Source organism: Hakea prostrata, chromosome 2 (assembly GCF_041222555.1).
Source record: "Hakea prostrata isolate BN-2017 chromosome 2, UWA_Hpros_2, whole genome shotgun sequence".
Taxonomy (NCBI): domain Eukaryota; kingdom Viridiplantae; phylum Streptophyta; class Magnoliopsida; order Proteales; family Proteaceae; genus Hakea; species Hakea prostrata.
Window position 1 is genome coordinate 45,952,952 of NC_142601.1, and position 25,733 is coordinate 45,978,684.

Here is a 25,733-nt window from a genome sequence, read left to right on the forward strand (position 1 = left end):
GGCATTCCTCATTCTCTCTTATTTCCTTCATCTCCCTTATTTACTTTACCTCCTCGCGTATTTGGTTGTGTGTGTTACATTCGTAATCATCGCCCGGGGATCTCTAAACTTGATCCACGTGCACTTAAGTGTATTTTGTGGGGTACTCTCGCACTCAAAAGGGATATCGTTGTTATTCTTCGACTTACGAAGATATTTTATTCTGCAGATGTGTCATTTTTGAGTCAACTTCTTTTCCCTTGAATCTCATAGTTTAACCGACCTAAATGATGATCTATGTATTTTTCAAAGTGTGTCTCCACGAGGTACAGTTCCTTCCCCTCCACCTGCGACATCACCAAAGTGTACATGCGCGGCCAAAACCACCAACTCCCCCCCGCACCTACGGTCTCTACCTCGTGCCGACTTCGTCGCTGATCCTGCGGACGTTCTGCCAAATCTGACCTTGATATTCCCATTGCTCTTCGGAAGGGTACTCGTTCTTGTGTTCAGTATCCCATCTCCAACTTTATTTCATATTCTAATTTATCACCAGGTTCTCTCTGCTTTATCTACTATCAAGAATTATCCTATTCCTAAGAATGTTCTTGAAGCCTTGTCTAATCTGAGTGGGTCGGTGCAATGAACGAAGAATTACAAGCCTTAGAAGACAATCAAACTTGGGATCTTGTGCCTTTACCCTCGGAAAGACAGCTATTGGTTGTAGGTGGATATTCACCGTGAAAGTTAATCCGATGGTTCGTTAGCTACCCGAAAGCTCGTCTCGTTGCCAAGGGCTATGCTCAAGTTTATGGCATAGATTATGTTGATACTTTTACCTTGTTGCCAAGCTTACTTCCATCAGTATTTTAATCTCTCTTGCCGCTACATACAAGTGGCCCTTGTTTCGATTGGATGTGAAGAATGCCTTCCTTCATGGAGATCTACATGAAGAAGTGTATATGGAGCAACCACCCGGGTTTGTTGCTCGGGGGAGAAGAATAAGGTTTGTCGCCTCCGCAAATCATTATATGGTCTCAAGCAGTCACCTCGAGCATGGTTTGGACGCTTACTACTGTTGTAATAGAATTTGGGATGACTCGTTGTGAAAGTGATCACTCGTATTCTTTAAAAACTACGATGCGGGCAAGATCTTTCTTATAGTTTATGTTGATGATATTGTCATTACGGGAGATGACACTTCAGGAATTGATAGGTTAAAGACCTACTTACAAGAGAAATTTCAGACCAAAGACTTGGGCAAGTTAAAGTATTTTCTAGGAGTTGAAGTTGCCCAATCAACAAAGGGCATCTTCTTATCTCAACGGAAGTATGTCCTGGATTTACTTTACGAAACAGGAATGTTGGGATCAAAACCTATAGACACTCCCATGGAATGTAACTTAAAGTTAATGCCGAGAAGATGGAACCCTTCTTGATGATCCAGAGAAGTCTGGAAGGCTTGTTGGGAAGCTGAATTATCGACCGTGACTAGACGACATTGCCTTTCTGTCGGTGTTGTGAGCCAATTTTTATGCCCCCACGAACATCACCGGGATGCGGTTATACGAATTCCGAGGTATCTTAAGAAAGCACCAGGACACGGGCTTCTTTACACTAATCATGGACATAAAAATGTAGAAGGATTCTCGATGCGATTGGGCTGGATCACCTATTGATAGAAGATCGACTACAGAGCTCTGCACATTCATTGGAGGAAATCTTGTATCATGGAAGAGTAAGAAACAAAGCGTGGTAGCAAGATCAAGCGCAAAATCGAGTATCGTGCATGGCACGGGTAACATGCGAGATGGTATGGATAAAACAATTACTCCGGGAATTAGGAATTATTGATGACACACCAATGAAGTTATGGTGTGATAATCAAGCTGCGGTTCGTATAGCATCAAATCCAGTCTTTCATGAACGTACCAAGCATATTGAAGTAGATTGCCACTTTGTTCGTGAGAAGTTACTGCAAGGCATAATATCCCCCAAGCATGTGAGGACTGGAGAACAACTTGCAGATTTGTTCACCAAAGCTCTAGGGAATACAAGGGTTACCTATATTTGTAACAAGCTGGGCATGAGTAATATATATGCTCCAGCTTGAGGGGGAGTGTTAGAAAAGGGCAATTTAGGAAGGGATTGATCCATCGAGAGTTAGTACTTTGCGCTAACTCTCGATAGGAAAGGGTTGTAGGAATTAAGAGTTTTATACCAATTGAAATAGGTTTATGCTTTCCTATATAGAATAGACTTGTAAATTAGCCTATCTATAGAAAAGTTACTTTGAGGAGTTCTCACAAGATTCATGAGACTCCACAACAAAATCGTGGCTTCCATCCTCTCCTCTCCCCCATTCCTCACCTTATTCTTTCTCAAAATAACAATTCTCTCTAAAGCATCATGTATATTCTGGTGCAACTTTTAACCAAGTTTTCTTTGCATAGAGTCTGTGACTTAGAGTAAAAATATTGCTCCAGAAAAATATTATGTAAACGTTTACTCACAACAGAACAGGGCAATTCACCTTAACATAGTAGATTCACTTTAAAAAATCAAAAGAATCCACCTGCTTTTGTTGGATTTCTAAAGCTTCCCTTGGAATAATACTTTGTATACATTCCTTGTGTATGATTATTGGCACTATTTTAGGTATTTATACTGTAGGTGTACCTTCCTATACTTCCAGTTGGAAAATTATATTGTTTTTTCTGACTTGCTAATATATTCAGAAACATTTATATGCAGCTGTGACTGGGAGAAGAGGAACTTGGTGCTCAGTGGTGACAAAAACTATTTTATATGTAGTCAGAGAGATGATGAGGGCATTTGGAGTGACTCAGATTGTCATGTTCTTGGATGTAAACTGCACCAGATTGTAAGTAGAGCTTCAAAGAAGAAGCTGTTTGAACTCCATGAAATTTTCAAGAGTTTACCTGGTGTTTCAAGGGAAGGAAAAAACTCTACCAGAATCAAACCTGAGGATGATTCTCTTTGTTCAGGCATTTTTGAGGTTTCTGACGATGTACTCAGTGGTATTCTGATTCTGCTTGGCCCCATGGATCTAGTCAGAGTTGCAGCCACCTGTCGCCATCTAAGATCCTTGGCATTATCAATCATGCCATGCTTGAAGCTTAAGCTTTTCCCTCATCAGCAGGCTGCAGTCGAATGGATGTTACAGCGAGAGCGCAATGCTGGGGTCTTGGGACATCCTCTATATATAGATTTCTCAACTGAAGATGGGTTCCACTTTTATGTAAATGCTGTTTCTGGTGAGATAGTATCTGGAACCCCTCCCATCATCAGAGACTTCCGTGGTGGTATGTTTTGTGATGAACCAGGCTTAGGTAAGACCATAACTGCACTCTCTCTTATTCTGAAGACTCAAGGAACATTGGCAGACCCCCCAGGAGGAGCTGAAGTAACATGGTGCAAGCATAATCCTGAGCAAATTTGTGGCTATTATGAACTGAGCTCTCTTAATATTTCTGCTGGAAATTTGATATTGCCATGGAAAGGGTTCACGAGTCAAAATGGGCAAAGGAGACCAATGTCTCCAGGTGTGACTCAGATTCAAGGCTCAGCACCCTCCTTGTCAAAGAGAGCAAGATCAGTAGTTTCGGATGAGCTTTCTTTGAACACTGCTGATTCCTGTCCTAGCAAAGTAAGAACTACATCCTCCACAGCAGCATTTTCTTCTCTGGCAACATGTGTCTTTCGATGCACTAGGACTTCAGGACTTGCAAAAGAAAGCAGGGTCAGAAAAAATGCAAATAAAAGAAAACATGGTGCAGATACCCCAACACATTTATTTCAGAACAAGCAAGATAGTGTCCCATTGAGATTACCCAGTGTTTGCAAGAAGCCTCGTGCCGCTGGTATTGATCATTGTGAATATGATGAGACTTGGGTTCGATGTGATTCTTGTCACAAGTGGCGGAAGCTTTCTGACACTGACGTGCCAAATACTACTAAATCTTGGTTTTGTAGCATGAATTCTGACTCTTTCCACCAAACTTGTGCCAGTCCTGAGGAATGTTGGGACTATAGCAAGCCCATAACATACTTACCAGGGTTCCACAGGAAAAGAACCCGGGGTGGGAAGGAGCAGAATGTGGCATTTTTCATGAGTGTGCTTAAGGAGCACTATACATCAATAAATTCTACAGTAATGAAGGCTTTAACTTGGTTGTCTAAACTTTCCGAGAACAAACTTTTTGAAATGGAAACAGTTGGTTTGACAGGTCCAGTTTTAGATCCTTGCATCACTTACAAAGGAGGTGCAGATGGATACCGTAAAATTTTTAAGGCATTTGGTCTCATTGTAAGAGCTGAAAAAGGTACCAACAGATTATATTACCCACACCAACTTGACAATTTGGCTTTTGATTCTGTTGCATTACAAATTGCTCTCACAAAGCCTTTAGACTTAGTAAGGCTATACTTGTCAAGAGCAACACTAGTTGTTGTCCCTGCAAATTTAGTTGATCACTGGAAAACTCAGATTCATAAGCATATCAAACCTGGGCAGCTGCGTCTTTATGTCTGGACTGATCAAAAGCCCTGTGCACATAACTTGGCATGGGAATATGATGTTGTAATAACCACATTTAATCGTTTAAGCATAGAATGGGTCCTGCGTGAAAAGAGTGCATTGATGCAGGTGCATTGGCTTAGAATAATATTGGATGAAGGACACACTCTTGGTTCAAGTCTTAGCTTAACAAACAAATTGCAAATGGCCATTTCATTGACAGCTTCCAATCGGTGGTTGCTAACTGGAACACCAACTCCAAACACTCCCAACAGTCAAGTTTCTCATCTTCAGCCCATGCTTAAGTTCCTTCATGAGGAAGCATATGGGCAGAATCAGAAGTCATGGGAGATGGGCATTCTTAGGCCATTTGAAGCAGAGATGGTGGAAGGCTGGTTACATCTGGTGCAGCTACTTCATAGATGCATGATCAGTTCTAGAAAGATAGATTTGCAATCTATACCTCCATGCATCAGAAAAGTAACTTTTCTTGATTTTACTGAAGAACATGCAAGATGTTACAATGAATTAGTTGTTACTGTTCGGCGCAACATTTTGATGGCTGACTGGAATGATCCTTCACATGTTGAGAACCTTCTGAACCCAAAACAGTGGAAGTTCCGAAGCACTACCATTAGAAATGTTAGGCTATCATGCTGTGTGGCTGGACATATTAAAGTAACAAATGCTGGAGAGGATATTCAGGAGACAATGGATGTTTTGGTTGAACAAGGTCTAGGTCCTACATCAGAAGAGTATGTTTTAATAAGACATTATCTCCTGAATGGTGGTAACTGTTTCAGGTAACACTTAGCATTTTTAATTTTGCATAGTCTACCTTGTAAGCAGTTTGCCTAGAGGCATAAAAATTGTTTTTCTGTATCTTTAGGTGCAAAGAATGGTGCCGTTTACCTGTCATCACTCCATGTAGGCATCTTTTGTGCCTTGATTGTGTTTCTCTGGACAGTAAGAGGTGTACTTTTGTTGGGTGTGGGAATTACTATGAGATGCAGCCTCCTGAAATACTATCCCGCCCAGAAAATCCAAACCCGAAATGGCCTGTACCTAAAGATCTTATTGAATTACAGCCTTCATATAAACAGGCATGTTACCTGGAGTATGTTATTTTACTTGTTTTATATTTATATCTTAACTTCATTTACCATCTGTTGTAAATTGTAATCTTATACAGGATGAGTGGGCTACTGATTGGCATGCAACATCAAGCAGCAAAGTTGCTCATCTTGTGAAAAAGTTAAAAGATTTGAAGGAGGCTAATGCAAAGGTGAGCTGCTCTTTGGGTGACAATGAGGTTGTTAAGCCCTCTCGTGATCATCTTTCTCCTTCTCACAAAACAAATCAGAATGAGTTACTACACAAGGAGCCCTGCAGCCCACCAGATGTGAAGTTTTGTGACAAAATTCTACAAAAAGTGATAATATTTTCACAGTTTCTTGAGCATATACATGTCATTGAACAGCAGGTAGCAGTTTCTCCTAAGAAATGCCTGCCATTATGATTCTTTTCAACTTTTAATGACCCCAAGGCTTAAATCATGATTCTCCTTTCCCAGTTAACAGTTGCTGGCATCAAATATGTTGGAATGTATAGTCCAATGCATTCCACCAACAAGGTATTGATCGTTTACTCTCTTTTCATTTTCCAGTTAATTTTTTTATCTCTACAGATGCGTTAGGGTTTGATTTACTTGACTTTGTTCAGATGAAATCGTTAGCAATCTTCCAGGAGGATGCAAATTGCATGGCTTTAGTGATGGATGGAAGTGCAGCACTGGGTCTTGATTTAAGCTTTGTTACACATGTATTTTTAATGGAACCTATCTGGGACAGAAGGTAATGCTTCGTGTTGTTCCACAGCTCTGGACCTTATTCATTTACCCTTCAATGTTTTTAAGAGCTTCGATGAAGTGCTCGTGCAGCAATGCTATGTATATTTCGTACAAGATGCTGTTGCACATGTTTCTAATATGAACTGCTGGAAGCATCATTCGTTTATTACACTAACAGCTACTTAACGACTATCTGTTGACCAACTTGTGTAATTTCTCTGTAATCAGTATGGAGGAACAAGTGATTAGTCGTGCTCATCGAATGGGTGCAACTCGTCCTATTCATGTCGAAACCTTGGCCATGCGTGGTACAATAGAAGAGCAAATGTTGAACGTCTTACAGGTATTTCTATCAATCTGAAATTCCTGACCTATGTAACATACATATATTGGAGAATCTACGGGTTTTCTAACTAAGATTGCACATGACTTGTAATTGAGCATACATATATTCAAGTAATGAGAATGACTGCCTTTTAGAAGGATTTTTTTTTTAATGGAGTTGGGGTCATGGAGCATTTGACTTCTTGCTGTTCTTTTTTCGATGCCTTCATTAACTAGTTTCTGTTTTTCATTCTTTTTAGGATGCTGAGGAGAGTAGAAGAACCTTAGGTGAAGACTTTGGGAGAAATGACCATGATGGGGCACGGGCACATCGCACATTGCATGATTTTGCTGAGAGCAATTATTTGGCTCACCTTGGCTTTGTAAGGACTACTACCATGTCATGAAGGTACTGCCTTTCAAATTTATTTTATTTCCAGTCCTAGTAAAAAGTTTATTTATCCTTTTAAATTTGCTCTGCTTATTACTGCTTTTAGCATGTGTTAGAGGTTTGCAATATATATAATAATCATTTTTTAGTTGGAACCATAGAAAAAAATTCGAGGTAAACTCAAGTTTTGAGCGGGTCAAAATGGGAAACCTAGGTGCGAAACTGGGAAATTTTGAGGAAACTTAGGACTTTTTCGTGCAAGTTTCAACAGGTTTTAGAGAGTATTTTAAGGTGAGACTCTACATTTAAGCTAATTAGAGTATAAAGAAAACAGTGGCACATGCATTTTGCTAAAAAAAGCCAATGTAGATATGTCATTCAATGTACATAACATCAATGTAGAGTTGTCCGAGAGGTACACTATAAACTTAAGTACATAAGATTCAATATATAATTTATAACTTCAAAACATCAAATACAAGGTAACTGACAATAAAAGAAAAGTACAACTCAGTGCCGAGAGGAGTGCCTCGGTAGATCCATCCTGTGAGATGAGTAGTACTATACCTATAACATCCTCTCCTCCAACCAACAAACATAGACATCCCATGACATTTTATGCCATAGTTGTCAAGGTAATCGACAATTGCCAACTTTATAAGTTTGGTCATCAACATGCCTAAAATAACCAGTTTGAGGGAATACGCAATTTGGATAGGGAAGTCCTGATGGAGGGGGTATTTAGGGAAACGTGAAAGAAACAAAAAAATTGAAAATTTGTGGAAGTTATGAAACTTGCAGGAAAAAGTCTCAGGTTTCCACGAAATTTCCCAAGTTTCCATGAAAATTTTCAGGTTTCCATGAAATTTTCCATGTTCCCCATGAAATTTGGGAATTTTTTTTCTCCTAAACCAGCCAGTCCAGCTAGGTTGAACTAGGTTTTGAGGTTTCGACGAAATTTTGACAGCTTCGATCGAAACTTGGGATTTTTTTCAGTCCCCTAGTTTTTCGTTTCAAGGTTCCCAAAATGGGGAAGTTCTGAAATTTTGCAAGTTTCGACCAAATTTTGTTCTATGGTTGGAACAGAGGTGGCCTTTTTCTTGTCTTCTTTTTTTCTTCCCCTCCCCCCCCCCCCCCAAAAAAAAAAAAAAAATAAATAAAAAAATGAAAGATCTCTTCCCTAACCGCTTCCCGCTGGCAGGGCTCCTTGTTGATCCAATATCTAAATACTAACTCGATCGGGCTAGGGTTTGGAAAGCCCTAATTTCTTTATTTGAATCATACTCCATTCCTGAAATATTACAAAACGCAAACTTCCACAGTAATTGGCAAAACAGATTACTATGTAAAGAAAATTATTGTACTCTATTCATGTAATTGGTGCAGTAAGAAACTATTTTTTAAAATAAGTTTTGAGGAGGAATTTCTTGACAGAAAGGAAATTGACACTTGGTATTTTCTGTGTTGATTCTCTCAAGGATCAACGGAATCTTATGTTTTAGTCATTGGAGGTATTGAACTGCAACTCTGGTTTAAAGTCTGTTATAAGCTGTTATTGGATGTCTACAAATTGATGATGGTTCAGATGGCATAGTTCCACGTATGCAGAAACTTTTGAGAAGGTAGGGCTTGTGATGATGTTAAGATCGGAATCAACACTTGTAAACTATCCAAGAATATATAAACAGTAACAGGTAAAGAGAACGGAGAAGAAAAAAGAGAATCTGAAGGAGAAGGAAGAACAATGGGCTGTGCGATAGAATGTGAGTTCTGCCATGCCAGCTAATACATCCATTATATTAAGCAAAAGGAACATAACTCCTACCTAATTAAGCCTCAAGTTATAGAAAGCTTACTTTACTGATAATGGAAGACCAAATGCAATGAGGAAACCACAAGATGGGGACTATCCCTATCGTGTTACATCTGCTAGCTGGAGTAAATGCATATCTGAAGAAAGCTCCAGCTTGGAAAAGCAAGAACAAATATGAAAGGCAGCACTGGTCTTGATTCTTGAACTCATGTAGTAGTCATGGTTGCTAGCAAGTTGACAGAAGTACTCAATCAATTTCATAAATCCATCAAAAATAGCAATGCAGACACATCCAATCAGCAACACATCAACACCAAAAGCTCTTCCCTGAGAAGACAACAAAGTGCAGCCTCCAACGGCTACGTAAAAGTCCATAAAGTCACACTTCCAAAGTCTGCACATTATCTTCAAAAAAAACCATAAAAATGCAACTCAACGGCTATGTAAAAGTCTGTCAAAGTGTAACTTCAATGTTTACACAAAAGCCTATCTCAAGGTCGGCACTTCAAATTCACTCATCAATGGGTACATGGAAGCCTATCTCGAGGAAGGCAATCCAAATTCATTCATGAGTCCCCAACAACGATACTAGAACAGTACCTCGCTCCGGAGCATAGTTGTCAAGGCAACGCCTCGTCCAGTATTCCGTTGGTCTCCTAGGCAACACATTGTTGCATAGCTGGTATGACCTTATTCTTAATCCACCTTGGGATGCCTTTAAACCGTGTCAGCTATGCTCTGAAACTGTAAAATTGCTTGCAGCATCTGAAATTTCTGTGTATGTGTTACAGGACCGTGAATAAATAACAACCGCAATTCGTATCTTAAATGATAAACTGTTGGATTCTACTAGGAGTTCAATTAGAGTTTGTATAGGAGTTAAATTAGAGTTTGTATTCATGTAAAATTCTATTCCTTGTAATAGTGTACTTTCCACTTAATTATAAATAAAGGGCTTGAGATCATCCATAAGCCATTCTACCAACATGGTATCAGAGCTTAAGTTCGATTAGGGACAAGAAAAAAGAGAACAAATCAAAAATCTCTCTCTCGCTTCTAATTTTTCGCAAACCCAACGCAACCCATCGGCTCCTTTTTTTTTTTTTTCTGGCAGTTCAGTTATTTTTCTCTGTTCTTCAATTCCGCTACACTACAGTGGGTTCAAGAAAGCCAAGAATAAAGGAAAGAAGAAGAGAAGAAAACAAACAACATCTGCAACTATTGCTGCTTGCTGCATCTACTACCTAAATTCGAGAAGAACGGTGACAGAAAAAAAATATATAGAAGAGAAGCTGCTGCTGCTGCTGCTGCTGCTTTGAATCAAACCAGAAAAATAGAGGAAAGTAGAAGAGAAGCTACTCTGCTTGAATCAAACCAGGTCTTTCTCCTCCTCCCTTCTCCATGGAACAAACATCGTAAGTTAAAGGGGTTTCGTTTTGTAAAATTAAATTCTTTTTAGGGATATTTTGGTAATTCTGCATATTGTCAGGGGCTTATTTAAAAATTTTATAAATTTCAGGGGCTTATGTGTAAATACACATAGTCTCAGGGGCCTAATTGAATTTTTTTTAGTTTTCAGGGACTTATTTGCAAATGTACACAATTTCAAGGACTTATGTGTAAATTTGCATAATTTCATGTACTTAATTGTAAATTCAGATTTGTTAGGGATGTATTTGTCATTTTCTTTAAAAAAAATCATTATTCACGTTTAGTTTTCTTTTCGGGTATCCTGGAAATGTATATTGAGTGATTAAGTGCATGTCTAGGAAAATTTTGTCTAAGGAGTCTGGTATTTAAGTGGATCGATTGTGTCCCTCCAGTCTATCCTATAAACTTTCTTGGTGTACTGTGGTTCAACAATATACTAATTGGAGGTAACCTAAGGAGATACTTTTCACGTGTTATCATTGCTTAATTGTTTTTGGGTTGTTCGGCTATTGCATTCTATGACATATCTATTACTTCGAAAGGTTGAAGACCTGAAGAACTGCAGATAATTTTGTCAACATGACAACTATTGATGGTACTCCTGCTCTCACTGGCTGCGAACATTACCCCACTCTTCACCCTCTTTCGGTAAGCTTTGATGGGACAAATTATTTGATTTGGTCCCGATATGCTTACCTAACTATTGCCGGAAGAGGACTTGTTGGACACATTACGGGCACCACTATCAAACCTACTACCACAGGCGTTTCACATGATAAATGGATCTCGAATGACTCTTTTATTATGTCATTTATTTTGAATTCCATGATTCCAAATATTATTTGTGGATATCTATTACTTGATACTACAGCCCAAATCTGGAAGACTACTACTGAAACATATGGACAGTTGGGGAATGATGCACAGGTTTATGAGCTACGAAAGAAGCTTCATGAGACTACCTAAAAGGAACTGATTGTGGCCTAATATTATGCCGCGTTGCGATCTCTTTGGCAGGAGTTGCATCATTATGGGGATTATCATCCCACTAACTCAGATGATGTGACTACTTATAGGAAACACATTGATAAGATTTGGGTATATGACTTCTTAGCAGGTTTGAATATAGAGTACGATGAGATCAGAGTGCAAGTCTTAAGTCGTTCTCCCTTTCCTACGCTAGAACAGTCTTATGCTCTTGTTCAGTGTGAGGAAAGTCGTCGATTAGCCATGCTTCATACTCCTATTATGGAGAGATCAGCCTTACAATTTGTTCGCACTAAATCTGATCCGGTTAAGGAGATTGTCAAGTGTGAGCACTGTCACAAACTATATCATGCCAAGGCAAATTGTTGGAAATTGCATGGGAAGCCTGCTGATTTTGAGCAAAAACGAGCACAAAGAAAGGGAAAACCAAAGGCTAATCTTTCTGAGATAGTATCCATCACACCCTATGCAGACATTGGTTTTTCATAGGAGGAGTTCGCTACTTTGCAACATATTCTGCAGTCTTCTATTGTCGGTGCAGCCTCAACCACTGCTTCCTCTACTACCTATACCAACTCCTACCTTGCTACTTCAGGTAAACTTTTACAGGCTTTCAAGTTTCTTCAATTTCTACTCCTTGGATCATTGATACAGGAGCCGTAGATCATATGATAGGTTTATCCTCCTCTTTCTTACAATATTCTCCAAAATCTGGAAAAGATAAAGTTCGAATTGTTGATGGCTCCTATTCTTTCATTGTTGGAAAATGGACCATTCAACATTCTCCATCACTTTCTTTGTCTAAAGTTTTAAATGTTCCCTCTTTCTCTACTAACTTGCTCTCTATCAGTAGTCTTACACATGACTTGAATTGTACAGTGACATTTTTCCCATCTTATTGTGTCTTCTAGGATATGGTCACGGGGAAGGAGATTGGACGTGGAAAACTAGACAATGGACTTTATTTGCTCGAGCCGATTGAAGGATCTACTTTTGCTTTGACTACATCTTCTAATCAGGTCCATTCGGTAATATCAGACCTTCATTAGTGGCACCGTAGGCTAGGTCACCCGCCTCTAGGAACTCTTGAGAAAATATTTCCTGATTTAGTTTCTTCTTGTAATAAGGATGATTTTTTTTGTGAAGCCTGCATTTTTGCGGAGCAGAATCGTTCTACTTATTTGCCTTCTCTTCATAATAGTAAAACTATTCATTTTATGCTAATTTATACTGATGTGTGGGATCCCTGCCGACGTGTGTCTATTATTTGCCACAGGTACTTTGTCACTTTTTTTATTGTCACTCTTGTTCTACATGAATTTATCTTTTAAAACAAAAAAAATGAGGTTTTCTGATGTTTTCATGATTTTTATAATATGATTAAAACTCAGTTCAATGCCACTATGAAGATCCTCCACGGTGACAATGGCACATAGTATATTGATGGTGAATTTCAGAGATATCTCTCTAACTTTGGCATAATACACCAGACCAGTTGTGTTGATACGGATGCCCAAAATGGGGTTGCTGAAAGGAAGAATCGACATCTTTTAGAGATAGCTCATTCCATTATGATTGCTATGAATGCACCTAACCAATACTGGAGTGATGCTGTACTCGTTGCTTCTTACTTTATGAATAGGATGCCTACTAGGATACTTGGTTTTAAATGTCCTAATGAGATTCATCAGGGAGTCTCTTCTATTGTTATCCCCCCAAAGGTTTTTGGATGCGTGTGTTATGCCCAAATTACAGCCCACCCGAGTAAGCTGGCTCCACGCGGCCTACGTTGCATATTGGGGTATTCTGCTACTCAGAAAGGGTATAAATGTTATCATCCTCCTTCCAGGAAAACCATTGTATCTATGGATGTAATTTTTTATGAGTCTTGCCCTTACTATACACCTCTCCAGGGGGAGAGTCCTAGAGGAGAGGTGTTCTTTCCGACTCTAGATCTTCCTATCAAACACCAACACAACTTAAGAGTTTCCTGATCAGGGGGAGACTTCGGCCATTATAACTGAGGACTCTAATCCTCCCCCTTCATTTTCTGAACCATGTGAAGAACCTAGCCAGAGGGAGACCACTCCTGTGAGACACACTGTTGGGGTCTTTCAAAACCAGATTGACCAGAATAAGGAAGTGCAAACTTGTTAGAGGAAGAATTACAACCGACTAAAGCAGGTGGAGAAAGGTGACACGTTACCACTTCAGTCTCCTGCTCCAGAATCAGATTCTACTATTCCCCTTAAGGTATCTTCTTTTAATCTTCCTATTGCTGTTAGAAAAGGGGTCAGATCTTGTACTCAACATCCCATAGCTAAATATGTTTCTTATAACTCTTTGTTTAACTCTTACCATGCTTTTATATCCTCTCTGTCATCTGTATCTGTTCCTAAAAGTTGGCAGGAAGCCTATGTTGATAAGAGATGGAAGGCAACTATAGTAGAGGAAATCTAGGCAATGAAGAAAAATGACACTTGGGAGCTGGTTACACTTCCTCTAGGAAAATAACCAGTGGGCTGCAAATGGGTATTTGTGGTTAAACAAAATATAGATGGATCAGTCAACAAGTTGAAAGCTAGACTAGTTGCAAAGGGGTTTACCCAGACCTATAGGATTGATTATCAGGAGACCTTTGCCCCTGTTGCGAAACTAAACATTGTCAGAGTTTTGTTGTCTGTAGCTGTGAACAAAGACTAGAACTTGCACCAACTAGACGTAAAGAATGCTTTCTTACATGGGGAGTTAACAGAAGAAGTCTATATGGAAATTCCACATGGTTTCCCCGATGACAATACTACAGGGAAAGTTTGTCGGTTGAAGAGGTCAATTTATAGGCTAAAATAGTCTCTTAGATGCTGGTTTGGACGCCTCCTAAAGGCAATGACTTTTTGTTGAGAAACACTATTTTGATAGAATGGCTTATGGATCAATGATCTCAAGCCCTCTATTTATAATTATGTGGAAAGTACACTATTACAAGGAATAGAATTTTACATGAATACAAACTCTAATTTAACTCCTATACAAACTCTAATTGAACTCCTAGTAGAATCCAACACTCCCCCTCAAGTTGAGGCATAAATATTAGTCATGCCCAACTTGCCTACAATAGGAAGGAAATCTCTTTCTTTCAAACCCTTAGTGAAAACATCTTCTACTTGGTCTCCAGATCTTACAAAAGGCATTCAGATAAGCCCTCTTTCCAACTTTCCTTTGACAAAAAACCTGTCAATTTCAATGTGATTAGTTCGATCATGTTGCACCGGATTATTAGCAATACTAATAGCAGCCTTGTTGTCACAATATAACATCAAAGGGTTTGGAATTTGGACCCCAATATCTTGCAGCAAGCCTTTCAACCATAGTAGCTCACAAACTCCATGAACCATAGCTCTATATTCAGCTTTGGTACTAGATAAAGCTACCACATTCTGTTTTTACTTCTCTAAGTAACTAGATTACCTCCAACAAAGGTACAGTAACTTGAAATTGACTTCCTGTTTGGAGATCCAGCCCAGTCTGCATCAATGTATGCTTATACTTTTAGATTATTAGTGGGTGACAAAAGTATTCTTTTTCTAGGAGTTCCCTTCAAATATTGTAGTATTCTGGTAACAGCCTTCATATGAGCTAAATATGGATCATGCATAAATTGGTTCACTATCCTTACAACTTAAGTGATGTTTGGCCTGGTGTGGGACAAGTAAATAAGCTTCCCTACCAGCCTTTAGTATCTTCCTTTGTCCACTGGTGCTCCCTCTTTTTCTTTAAGTTTAGCTCCAGCTTCAATAGGGGTATCAATTGCTTTACACCCCAACATTCCTACTTCTGATAATAGATCTAGGACATATTTTCTTTGTGTTGGTAATACTTCAAAAATAGTTCAATTCAATTAATTGATGGGGAAAAGATTCCTTACCTGGATTCGCTTTCCCTTACTTGAAGTATTCGCAGCGGAAGTAATTCTGGATCCACGTTCTCGTTCCACCACCAAATCTCTACCGGGATGATTCCACAATCACAAGGAAAGGGAATAATTTCCACAACCCAAATGCCGTGTGGAAAGGATGGGATAGTGATCTAAAGCAAAGGAAGTAAACCTCTAAAGGATTTCTCCTTCCTGCGTTTCTTGGAGAAAGGGAGAGAGAGATGGGAGACGCCATTTCTGGAAAACTTACGTAATACAATCACACTCGTACTCACTAATGCGGTGGTTACAAATATATAACCAATATTCTGTAACCTCCCTAATTGTGAGTTTCAGGATTTGCCCTTGGGCAACTAATTTATTAATTATATTAATAAATTCCAACAGCTCCCACTTGCACAAGGGCAAGTGATAATCTTTCAATGTGTCCCAGACACACATGTATATCCTAGATATACACATTCAATCTATCTGCTATGTATCCCAGATACATAGACCTCTTGTGTCCCAGACACACATGTATATCCCAGATATACATATTCAATCTCTCTGCTATGTATCCCAGATACATAGACCTCTTGTGTCCCAGACACACATGTATATCCCAGATATACATATATATTAATCTCTTCACTATGTATCCCGATACATAGACCACCTGTGTCCCGGTACACTAATATCCACAAGTCATACTTGGAAAAATGGGTTGTGCGACCGGTGATATACCTGCACGCGTGAGCCCCAAACTAGAAACCTTCCCAGAAGGCCAGAATGGCACATCACTCATAGAAACAAATCAAATAAACATTAGTATAACACAATGTCCTAGGTTTATTCAAACTCACTAGACTGAAGGTATCTCGATCCCTCTGAGAGATCACCTTCTTGTCCTTAAAATGTTCACTACCGTAACACATACGGTTGGCGCCAAACAAACACTTTTTAGGGTGCGGTTGAATCAAACCTTTCCTTTGGCCCCAAACCATCACTACACTTAGGATTGACTCCTTTCCCGGTAGTGCCCCTTTAGGTCGAATCAATCATGACCATAGGTAACACCCCAAAGTAGCCACATCAACCCTTCGTTTCATGATGTCGTCGAAAGTCACTAAGAACACTAATGGTACCATAAGGTCCAGGACTCACACAATGAGAGGAGCAGGGATCCATCCTCTTATTTCCAATGATCGCTCTCGAGCACAGGTAGGTTCGACCTCAATGGGAAAAAGGAGCACCTAACAACGCATCTAAGCACACATAGTATGATATACGTGCTATGGTGGAGCATTCTATATACAATAGAACGTATGTCCATCTCAACACCATACAGGTCTTAGTCCAGTCGCAACCCCTTGCGCCTAACCCGAGTTTCTTTATTGTCGCCACCCTAGCGCCACATAAAGTACTCGCACCTTGCTCCTATAGGCAACATGAATAGTGGGAACATTCATGTCGATTCTCTTCACAATAGAGAAACTCATCTTGATTCCAAATCAAGGCGACATCATGATTATGAATTGACCTACACAAAGTCATTCACAATCCGTCTCATCTCTGCTCGCCTCCAAGGCGCCAGAGCCGAATGCTCGTGTGAGTGAGCCATTCTCTTGCCTATTGACATATCTTGTTTTATGCTAGAAGAAACACAATCACACAGAAAGTGAATACAAATAAATGCTGGAATGAACTCATATTACTCAATAATAAGAAAGTCTCAGTACAAAAATAAGTCACAATCTACGTAAGCCCAAGGATTTTACATGAGAAATAAAAACATCCTTGGCTATAGGTTTGGTAAGAGGGTCAGCCACCATCTGACTAGTAGATATGTGCTTAAGTACAACTTTCTTCCTTAATGTAATGTCTCTAACAAAGTGATATCTCAACTGTATATGTTTGGTCTTCCCATATACTTGGGGTCCTTGACATAGCTAAGAGTTGTCGTACTATCACAATAGACAAGGGCAGCCTCTTTGGATGTCATCACAATCCCAGTATGTTGAAGGAATCTCCTCAACCAAACAGCCTCTTGAACCAAAACTGAGCATGCCCAATACTATGCTTCCATGGTCGAGAGGGATATGCAAGCCTGCTTCTTGCTACACCACGAAATGGCCCCGCCATTCAGCAAGAAAGCATATCCAGAGGTTGATTTGTGCTCATCGATGTCTCCAGCCTAGAGATGTAGTTACTCGTTCCTCTGAGATATCTCAATATCCTCCGATCGCTTTCAGTGTGCTCTATGCCTGGGTTTGATTGGTACCAACTAACCAAACCCACTGCATAACAAATATCCGGCCTAGTACACATCATAGCGTACATAAGGCTACCCACTGCACTGGAAAATGGAACACTTTCCATCTTGGTTTTCTCCTCTAGAGTCTTAGGACCCATATCAAGGCTCAAATGCAAACCCTTCTCCATTGGAGTATCAATTGGTTTGCAGTTGTGCATCTGGTATCTCGTCAAGACATTGTCAATATAGGTCTCTTGAGATAATCCCAGTAATCTCTTTTGCCTATTTCTGACAATCTTGACACTAAGCGCATAGCTTGCTTCACCCATGTCCTTCATATCAAATACGGAGGACAACCATTTCTTAATGGTTTCCAATAGCTCATTGCTATTGCTAGCCATAAGTATGTCATCTACGTACAATGTCAGAATGACATAATTATTATCAGATCTCTTGGTGTAAACACAGTGGTCTTCCTCAAGCATGGAAAAACCATTTTCCATCATAGCTTGGTGGAAGCGCACATTCCACTGTCTAGATGCTTGCTTTAAGCCATATGTTGACTTCTTAAGCTTGCACACTTTGCACTCAAGTCCATTTGCTTCAAAGCCTTGAGGTTGATCCATATAGATCTCTTCCTCAAGTTCTCCATTGAGAAAAGCAGTTTTTACATCCATTTGATAAAGCTCCAAGTCCAACTGAGCAACAATAGGTAGTATGAGGCGAATTGAGGCCAACTTAACCACAGGGGAAAAAGTTTCCTCATAATCAACGCCCTCTCATTGGGTGTAGCCCTTAGCCACTAAACGAGCCTTGAATCTCTCAATAGATCCATCCGCCTTTCTTTTGATCTTGAGAACCCACTTGTTCCCAATTGCCTTTCGGCCTGGCGGCAAGTCAACCAAGTCCCAGACATGATTAACTTTCATCGACTCCAACTCTTCCTTTATTGCTTTCAACCATTCCTTTGAGCTTGACCCCGCAAGAGCTTCCTGCATGCTTTTTGGTTCATGCTCATCGACTGAAGTCATCTCACAATCGATCTCTTCAGGAGTTACCATGTAGGCTTCATCCTCTATGTCGAAACGTCGACGAGGAACTAGCCCACACCCACTACGGCGCAAGTGCATGTCAGATTGCTCATCGTCTAAGGTAGCTATCACATCTGCACTCCCACTCCCACTAGGATCTTCTGGATGAAAACCAGGTTCATTATCCGGAATCTGAATCCCCGGAGTGACAAGACCACTATCTTGTATCTCAAAGAATTCCGACAATTCTTTGTTAACTCCCCGAAAGAGATGGAAAAACATTCTCCAAGAATGTTGCATCCCTAGACTCAAGTTCTGTTCTCCTCTCACTCTCATCTAGTCCAATGAAGACATGGCCCTTTGAGGGTTCAGAATATCTCACAAAGATACACTTTTTTCCTCTGGGGAGAGAATTAGAGTGAACATATGCTGCACATCCCCATGCGCGCAAGTAACTCAAATCTGGCTTCCTTCCGGTCCACAACTCATATGGTGTGGAAGGAACCGATTTGGTTGGAACTCTGTTGAGGATATAGGCCGCAGTCAGCAAAGCATCTCCCCAATAAGAGATGGGTAGATTTTCCTGCGCCATCATGGATCTCACCATGTCTAGTAAGGTTCTATTCCTCCTCTCAGCAACCCCATTTTCTTTGTGGAGTCCCCGGAATAGTAAGTTGTCTAGATATCCCCTTTTCATCACATAACCCTTTGAACATATCGGAGAGATACTCTCTACCTTTATCCGTTCTAAGAGTTTTAATCCTTTTATCTAACTGATTCTCAACTAAGCTCTTGAATTTCTTAAAACATTCCAGAGCTTCTGACTTATGAGAAATTAGATAAATGTGACCATACCATGTATAGTCATCTATGAATGTGATGAAATAAGACAGTCCTTTTCTAGTATGCACATTCATGGGTTCACACACATCTGAATAGATAAGTTCTAAAGGAAGAGAGGCTCTCAAAGCCCTTTTAAATGGTTTTCTAGTTGCTTTTCCTGCTAGACATGACTCATAGGTTGGCAAATCAAATAGTGAACCTTGGCCTAAGAGACCTTCTCTTGCCAACTTGTTCATCCTATCTAAGCCAATATGTCTTAGTCTAGCATGCCACAAATTAGAAACAATACACACAGTATCTTGGCAAACAAAAGCACTACTAGAATTAAATAATCAATTGTATCCAATACAATGAAACCATTCAGAAGAAAACCATAACCATAAACTGTATCACCCAGATACAAAACCAAAGAATTGTTTTCAAATACAACTCTAAAACCATGTCTCATATACCACTCTTGTTTCTGTTCCCACCTCTGTTACTTTGCCTAGACCACTGAGGTTGAGCTCTCTCCTTCTTGCGCTTGAAGCCTGCACCCTTACTAGTGCTTGCTTCAACAACAACTACTTCAGTGTGAGGGACATCGGCCAACATCCGATCCTCCTCTAGCTCAAGGTGCTTGGCAGCTTGATCAAATGTCTTGACCTCATCAACATGAGTCAAGAAGATCTTCATTTTCTCCCAAGACTTAGGCAATGACCTGATGACGCAGAGACTTGCTCCTCATCAGTCTTCTGGCGCCCACATGCACTCAACTCACTAATCATGTTAGACATGATGGTTATATGCTGCCTCATGGTGTGACCCGGCGCATCTTATAACCGTCAAAGGTGAGTCCGAGCTGGCGGCCTCTTGTGGTGGAAGTCCCTCCATACTGGAACTTCACAGCCTCCCACAAAGACTTTGCAGTCCTATGCTTCTCAAATCGAAGCATCAGGTCATCCCTCATGGAGCTTAGGATTCTAATCCTAGCTACCCAGTCTTTCCTCTTTTAGGCATTGTAAAGCTCAAGGTTCCTGCAATACTGTGCAGTGGTACCTTCCTTAAGTGGGGACATGGTCTAGTTAATGGTTTCCAGCATTTTCTGTTCTTTTAGGAGATACTGCAAGGTGCCAAAGGTCATAATACCTTTTATTCAGTTTATCTCCTTTCGCGAAGTTAGCAACAATGCTCTTGGTAGCAGCCATTTATTTTAGAGACATTACATATTAGGATGAGTTCAACTATTCTAGCATAAAACACAACTCAAGCAACAACAAATCACACTAGCATAGTCAACCTATGGGGTAAGCATTTAAACCAAAAGAGATGCTAACAAACATTCAATCAAATTCTCATGCAAACCCACATAGACTTATACATTAGTTTCATTCGTGCAAGGAAACATGATTGATAGACCCATAATAAAAAATAGTTTTATAAAAATAAAAATGCAATCATGTAAAAGCTATGAGGTGGTTCACACAGAACTCTTCTACCTCATTAGCTCCCACTAGGCCCCATTAGGCCCTTAATGCCCAAACATCACACAGATTGTCGGGCCATTGGTGTCCAGTAAGTTAGAAACACATTCTGAACTGGACAGACCAATATCCAAAAAAATCCATCTCCTCCCGTCGGCCAACGGAATTCCGTCTGCCTTTTATGCCCAGACGGATGACCGTCTGGCATTCTGTGACCAGACGGATGACCGTCTCCCAGACGGAAATTCCGTTTGGGTCACTGTGATCTGACTGACAATAGACGGACGACCGTCCGTCTGGTCCACAATGACCAAAAAACGGCGTTTTTTTTTTTTTTTTTTTCATGAACGGAATTTTTTTCAAAAAACGGTAAAACACGTTTTTTCACTATAAAAAAATCATCAAAAAACACATGAAAAAAATCCAACAATAAATTTTAAACAAAAAATTATCATCATGGATTATCAATTCATGCAAATCTTCATTAAGGAAAATCACAAGGATCCTCCCATTCGGATCCGAACCTAAAACATAAGGGTTTCCAAAAACCCTATCAATTCTCCCATGGGTTTCATATTAAACCCTGGATTCTCCGTAAACCCTTGATCCTCCCATTGGATCCATACAATAAAATTAAACAATGGGGAGGAACTAAAAACCGTGGGAACCAACAGCTCTGATGCCAATGTTGGTAATACTTAAAAAATAGTTCAATTCAATTAATTGATGGGGAAAAGATTCCTTACCTGGATTCGCTTTCCCTTACTTGAAGTATTCGCAGCGGAAGTAATTTTGGATCCACGTTCTCGTTCCACCACCAAATTCTCTACCGGGATGATTCCACAATCACAAGGAAAGGGAATAATTTCCACAACCCAAATGCCGTGTGGAAAGGATGGGATAGTGATCTAAAGCAAAGGAAGTAAACCTCTAAAGGGTTTCTCCTTCCTGTGTTTCTTGGAGAAAGGGAGAGAGAGATGGGAGACGCCGTTTCTGGAAAACTTACGTAATGCAATCACACTCGTACTCACTAATGCGGTGGTTTACAAATATATAACCTATATTCTGTAACCGCCCTAATTGTGAGTTTCCAAATTTGCCCTTGGGCAACTAATTTATTAATTATATTAATAAATTCCAACACTTTGGGATAGGAATATACCTTTCTTTGATCGAGCCACCTCAATCCCTAAGAAATACTGTAACTTCCCTAGATCTTTAATTTCAAACTCTCTGCCAAAGAAGTCCTTCAACTTTTGAATTTCTTCACCATCATTCCCTGTGATGACAATATCGTCTACATAGACAATGATAAGTGTGATGTTAGTACCTGACTTCTTGACAAATAGAGTATGATCAGCATTGCTTTGCTTGTACCCAATAGAAGTCATTGCTTTCGGAGGCGTCCAAACCCAGCATCTACGAGATTGTTTCAACCTATAAATTGACCTCTTCAACCGAAAAAATTTCCCTGCAGTATTGTCATCGGAGAAACCATGTGGGATTTACATATGGACTTCTTCTGTTAACTCCCCATGTAAGAAGGCATTCTTTACGTCTAATTGGTGCAAGTTCCAATCTTTGGTCACAGCTACAGAGAATAGAACTCTGATAGTGTTTAGTTTCGCAGTAGGGGCAAAGGTCTCCTGATAATCAATCCCATAGGTTTGGGTAAACCCCTTTGCAATTAGTTTAGCTTTCAACTTGTTGATTGATCCATCCATATTTTGTTTAACCATAAATACCCATTTGCAACCCACTGGTTTTTTTCCTGGAGGAAGTGTAGCCAACTCCCAAGTGTCATTTTTCTTCATTGCCTGCATTTCCTCTACCATGGCTGCCTTCCGTCTCTTATCAGCTTAGCTTCCTGCCAACTTGTAGGAACAGATACAGAGAGGATATAAAAGCACGGTAGGAGTCAGACAAAGAGTTATAAGAAACATATTTAGCTATGGGATGTTGAGTACAAGATCTGATCCATTTTCTAACAGCAATAGGAAGATCAGAAGAAGATACCTTAAAGGGAATAATAGAATCTGATTCTAGAGCAGGAGACTGAAGTGGTAATGTATTACCTTTCTCCACCTGCTTTAGTCGGTTGTAATTCTTCCTCTGATAAGTTTGCACCTCCTTATTCTGGTCAATCTGGTTTTGAAAGACCCCAACAGTGTGTCTCACAAGAGTGGTGGTGAGAGACTTGTCAACTTATAATGTCATCCTCAACCTACCAACCCTCAATGCCTTGGAAGCAATATTGTCCACTATGCACATGAAGATGAAATTCCAACGAAGAATGGTACCGGGGAATGCAGTGCCTACTAAAAAGCCAGTCGACTATGTTATGTCAACTACATGAAGAAGAGAGCCAAAACATGCTCCACCGTGACAGTAGAGATAAGGGATGATTGGGACAAAGAGGCCATGCAAAGGGCGGAACCAGTAGAAAAATTGAAGAGGATCCAACTTAGCTCAAAAGATTTAGGTCGAGGTACAATGATTGGTGCCGAGCAAGAAGCAAATTTCAAGGTTTGACTAACCAAATTTCTAGAAGAAAATTCCGATGTCTTTGACTAGTCAACAGATGATATGTCAGGTATTGACAGAAGGGTGGCAGAGCACCAATTATGTATCGACCCTCAAGCGATTCCAGTTGTCCAGAAAAGAAGAAACGTCTCTGTTTAGAAGCAAGAAGGCAATCCGAACATAGGTCCAGAAATTGAAGAAAACCAAGGTTCATTAAACCTATAGACTGCCTGACCTGGCTAGCCAACGTCATAATGGTCCAAAAAAAAAAAAAAAAAACTCATGGCAAGTGGCAAATGTGTACTGACTATACCAACCTCAACAAGGCTTGTCCAAAAGATTGTTACCCTTTTCCAATGATTGACCTTCTCATAGATGCAAATGCCAACCACGAGATGCTTAGTTTCATGCTCAGTTTCTACGGGGGTTTCTATTAAGCACTTCTTTTCCTACATTTGTAAATTCTTTGAGAAGATGAACTAACTGTCTGATGCATGAAGGTAACCTGTTCTCTTTTGGGAGCAGTATCCTTTCTATCCATCTAATTGACTTTTGTTTTTTGCCCTGCTACCACTCTAATTTTGTTTCACTCAGAAGTATACCAAATTTATCATTTTAACAAGTTCAACTGGCCAAGGTAATACAGTTTGCACCTGCTTTGAGAGATTTTATCAAATGGACAGAGAGGGGCTATTAAACTGCGGCAGAGACTGTTTGATAGTTAGTTTGAGTTCTTCAATAATAAAGCCCTATCTTTTTCATTCAGTACGTGGAGTAAGAAACTTCTCTTAGCACCAGACCTTGAGTCAAATTGATAGGTCATGTGCAATGTCCATCAATGATGTCCCACTAATGTCCATGGATTTAGACTACTTTCCCCTTCCTTTGTATGAATAAATTGAAAGGGACCCAAACCAAGAATGTGAATTTTGATTATATCTTTTATCTAATTTATTACCAAATACAAACAGTAACTAGGAAACCTTTACATTATATTGATATTATTTTTGGAGATTCTTGCGACCATTATAATGGTTTTCAGAAACTTCTGAAGAGTTTATCATGCTTTGCAATCTTTTGCTCTATGGTTACATTGTTGTGAGCATTTTGTAGTGTCATTTGAAAATAAAGTTTACTTGTGGTCTAGAATGTTTACATAAGTGGGGAGTTTGGATTCTGAATAAGAATTTTCTTTTTGTCTTTGGTTTTCAAGCTTACTTCCTGTAATTTTTGGCTACTTGTTCTCTCTTTAGAGAAGAGATGCTCCTCCCTTACTTCCTCTTGAACAAGCATAGGCTAACATGACAATCCAGATAAGTTTTTGATTGCTCTGATGAATTTATGTCGTTACATCAGAAGTCAGATGCCTAGATTGGCTAATTATATCTGATGATTATTATTTAATTTTTGCCAACATAATGTCTTTTTTGCAGTTTTTGCTGATGTGAAGGCCAAGGTGTCTTCTGTTTTCTGGTTAGAAATTGCAATGGAGCAAGTAATTAGGTGGCCCACCCTGCTCTATGCTGTCTAATTGGGCTCAGATTTTTCTTGATCTACCTCCATTGGTCTCAGGTTGTTTGTATGACAAAATTATTTAGGAAACGTGGTTTATCTCTTGCTGCAACCACCTCTGTTTCTGCATCGGTGTGGTGAGTACCCACTTCTTACCAGTATTCCTTGTATGTTCTTCCTTTATTAACTCTTGCCTTTAGCAATCTAATTTCTTGTTATTATTGGTATTGAAAAGCAAAAAAGAAGAGGGGGCTTGTCAATACTGCCAAATTATCTGAAATCGTGGTTCTCATAGGATACACTTTTTAAGGTTTCCTTGGTCGTTCTAATTAAAAGAAGAAAAAAAAAATCCATTAAATTTATTATTTTTTGTGAGAAAGAGTCTATTTTCTATGAAGGATTGAAGCTATAGAAATTCCCTTCAAGCTAGTCAATTTTCTTTGTCAACATATGAAGGTGAAATGCTAAATTGAAAGCCTTATCTTTCATCCAATTGTCTTATGAGTTACGAAAGTAAATTTAAAATTTAAAATTAACCTTGAGGGGTGGCTCAGTTGACAAGATTAACCCAACGTTTTTACATAGGAGGTTAGAGAAGTTACTTCTTGGTTCAAGAGTGAAATTTCATCTATATTAATTATATACAGTCTCTCCTGAGGGTGTAGTTGAGGTACACGTAAGCTGGTTCAAATGAATTTTAGATAAAAAAATTTTAAAAAAATCTAAAATGAAAATGAAAATGACTATTAAAACCTCAAAAATTACTATCAAAGGAATTGATAACAAGGGGCAATGAGAAAGTAGGTTAAATGCTTTTGCAATCGGGTCAATTTATCTACATAAACCCTGAAATTATTGCTTAAATCATTCCAAGAGT

The 25,733-nt window shown here is 39.5% G+C and overlaps 1 protein-coding gene across 3 annotated transcripts in view; it reads left to right on the forward strand.

The window, feature by feature from the left end:
• Positions 1–25,088, forward strand: part of LOC149024484 (F-box protein At3g54460-like) — a 40,764-nt gene extending 15,676 nt beyond the window's left edge. Inside the window, exons 2-9 of one of the 3 annotated variants that reach the window (XM_089144712.1) lie at positions 2,734–5,322; positions 5,409–5,622; positions 5,712–6,002; positions 6,093–6,152; positions 6,242–6,372; positions 6,597–6,711; positions 6,953–7,101; positions 24,778–25,088. In XM_089144712.1, the coding sequence (XP_089000838.1) occupies positions 2,734–5,322; positions 5,409–5,622; positions 5,712–6,002; positions 6,093–6,152; positions 6,242–6,372; positions 6,597–6,711; positions 6,953–7,099 (3,547 nt within the window). In that variant the 3' untranslated portion in view covers positions 7,100–7,101; positions 24,778–25,088. Of the gene's footprint in view, positions 1–2,733; positions 5,323–5,408; positions 5,623–5,711; positions 6,003–6,092; positions 6,153–6,241; positions 6,373–6,596; positions 6,712–6,952; positions 7,102–24,557; positions 24,756–24,777 lie in introns of those variants that run through there. The other 2 variants (XM_089144713.1, XM_089144714.1) reach the window with 2 other exon arrangements.
• Positions 25,089–25,733: the final 645 nt, after the last annotated feature.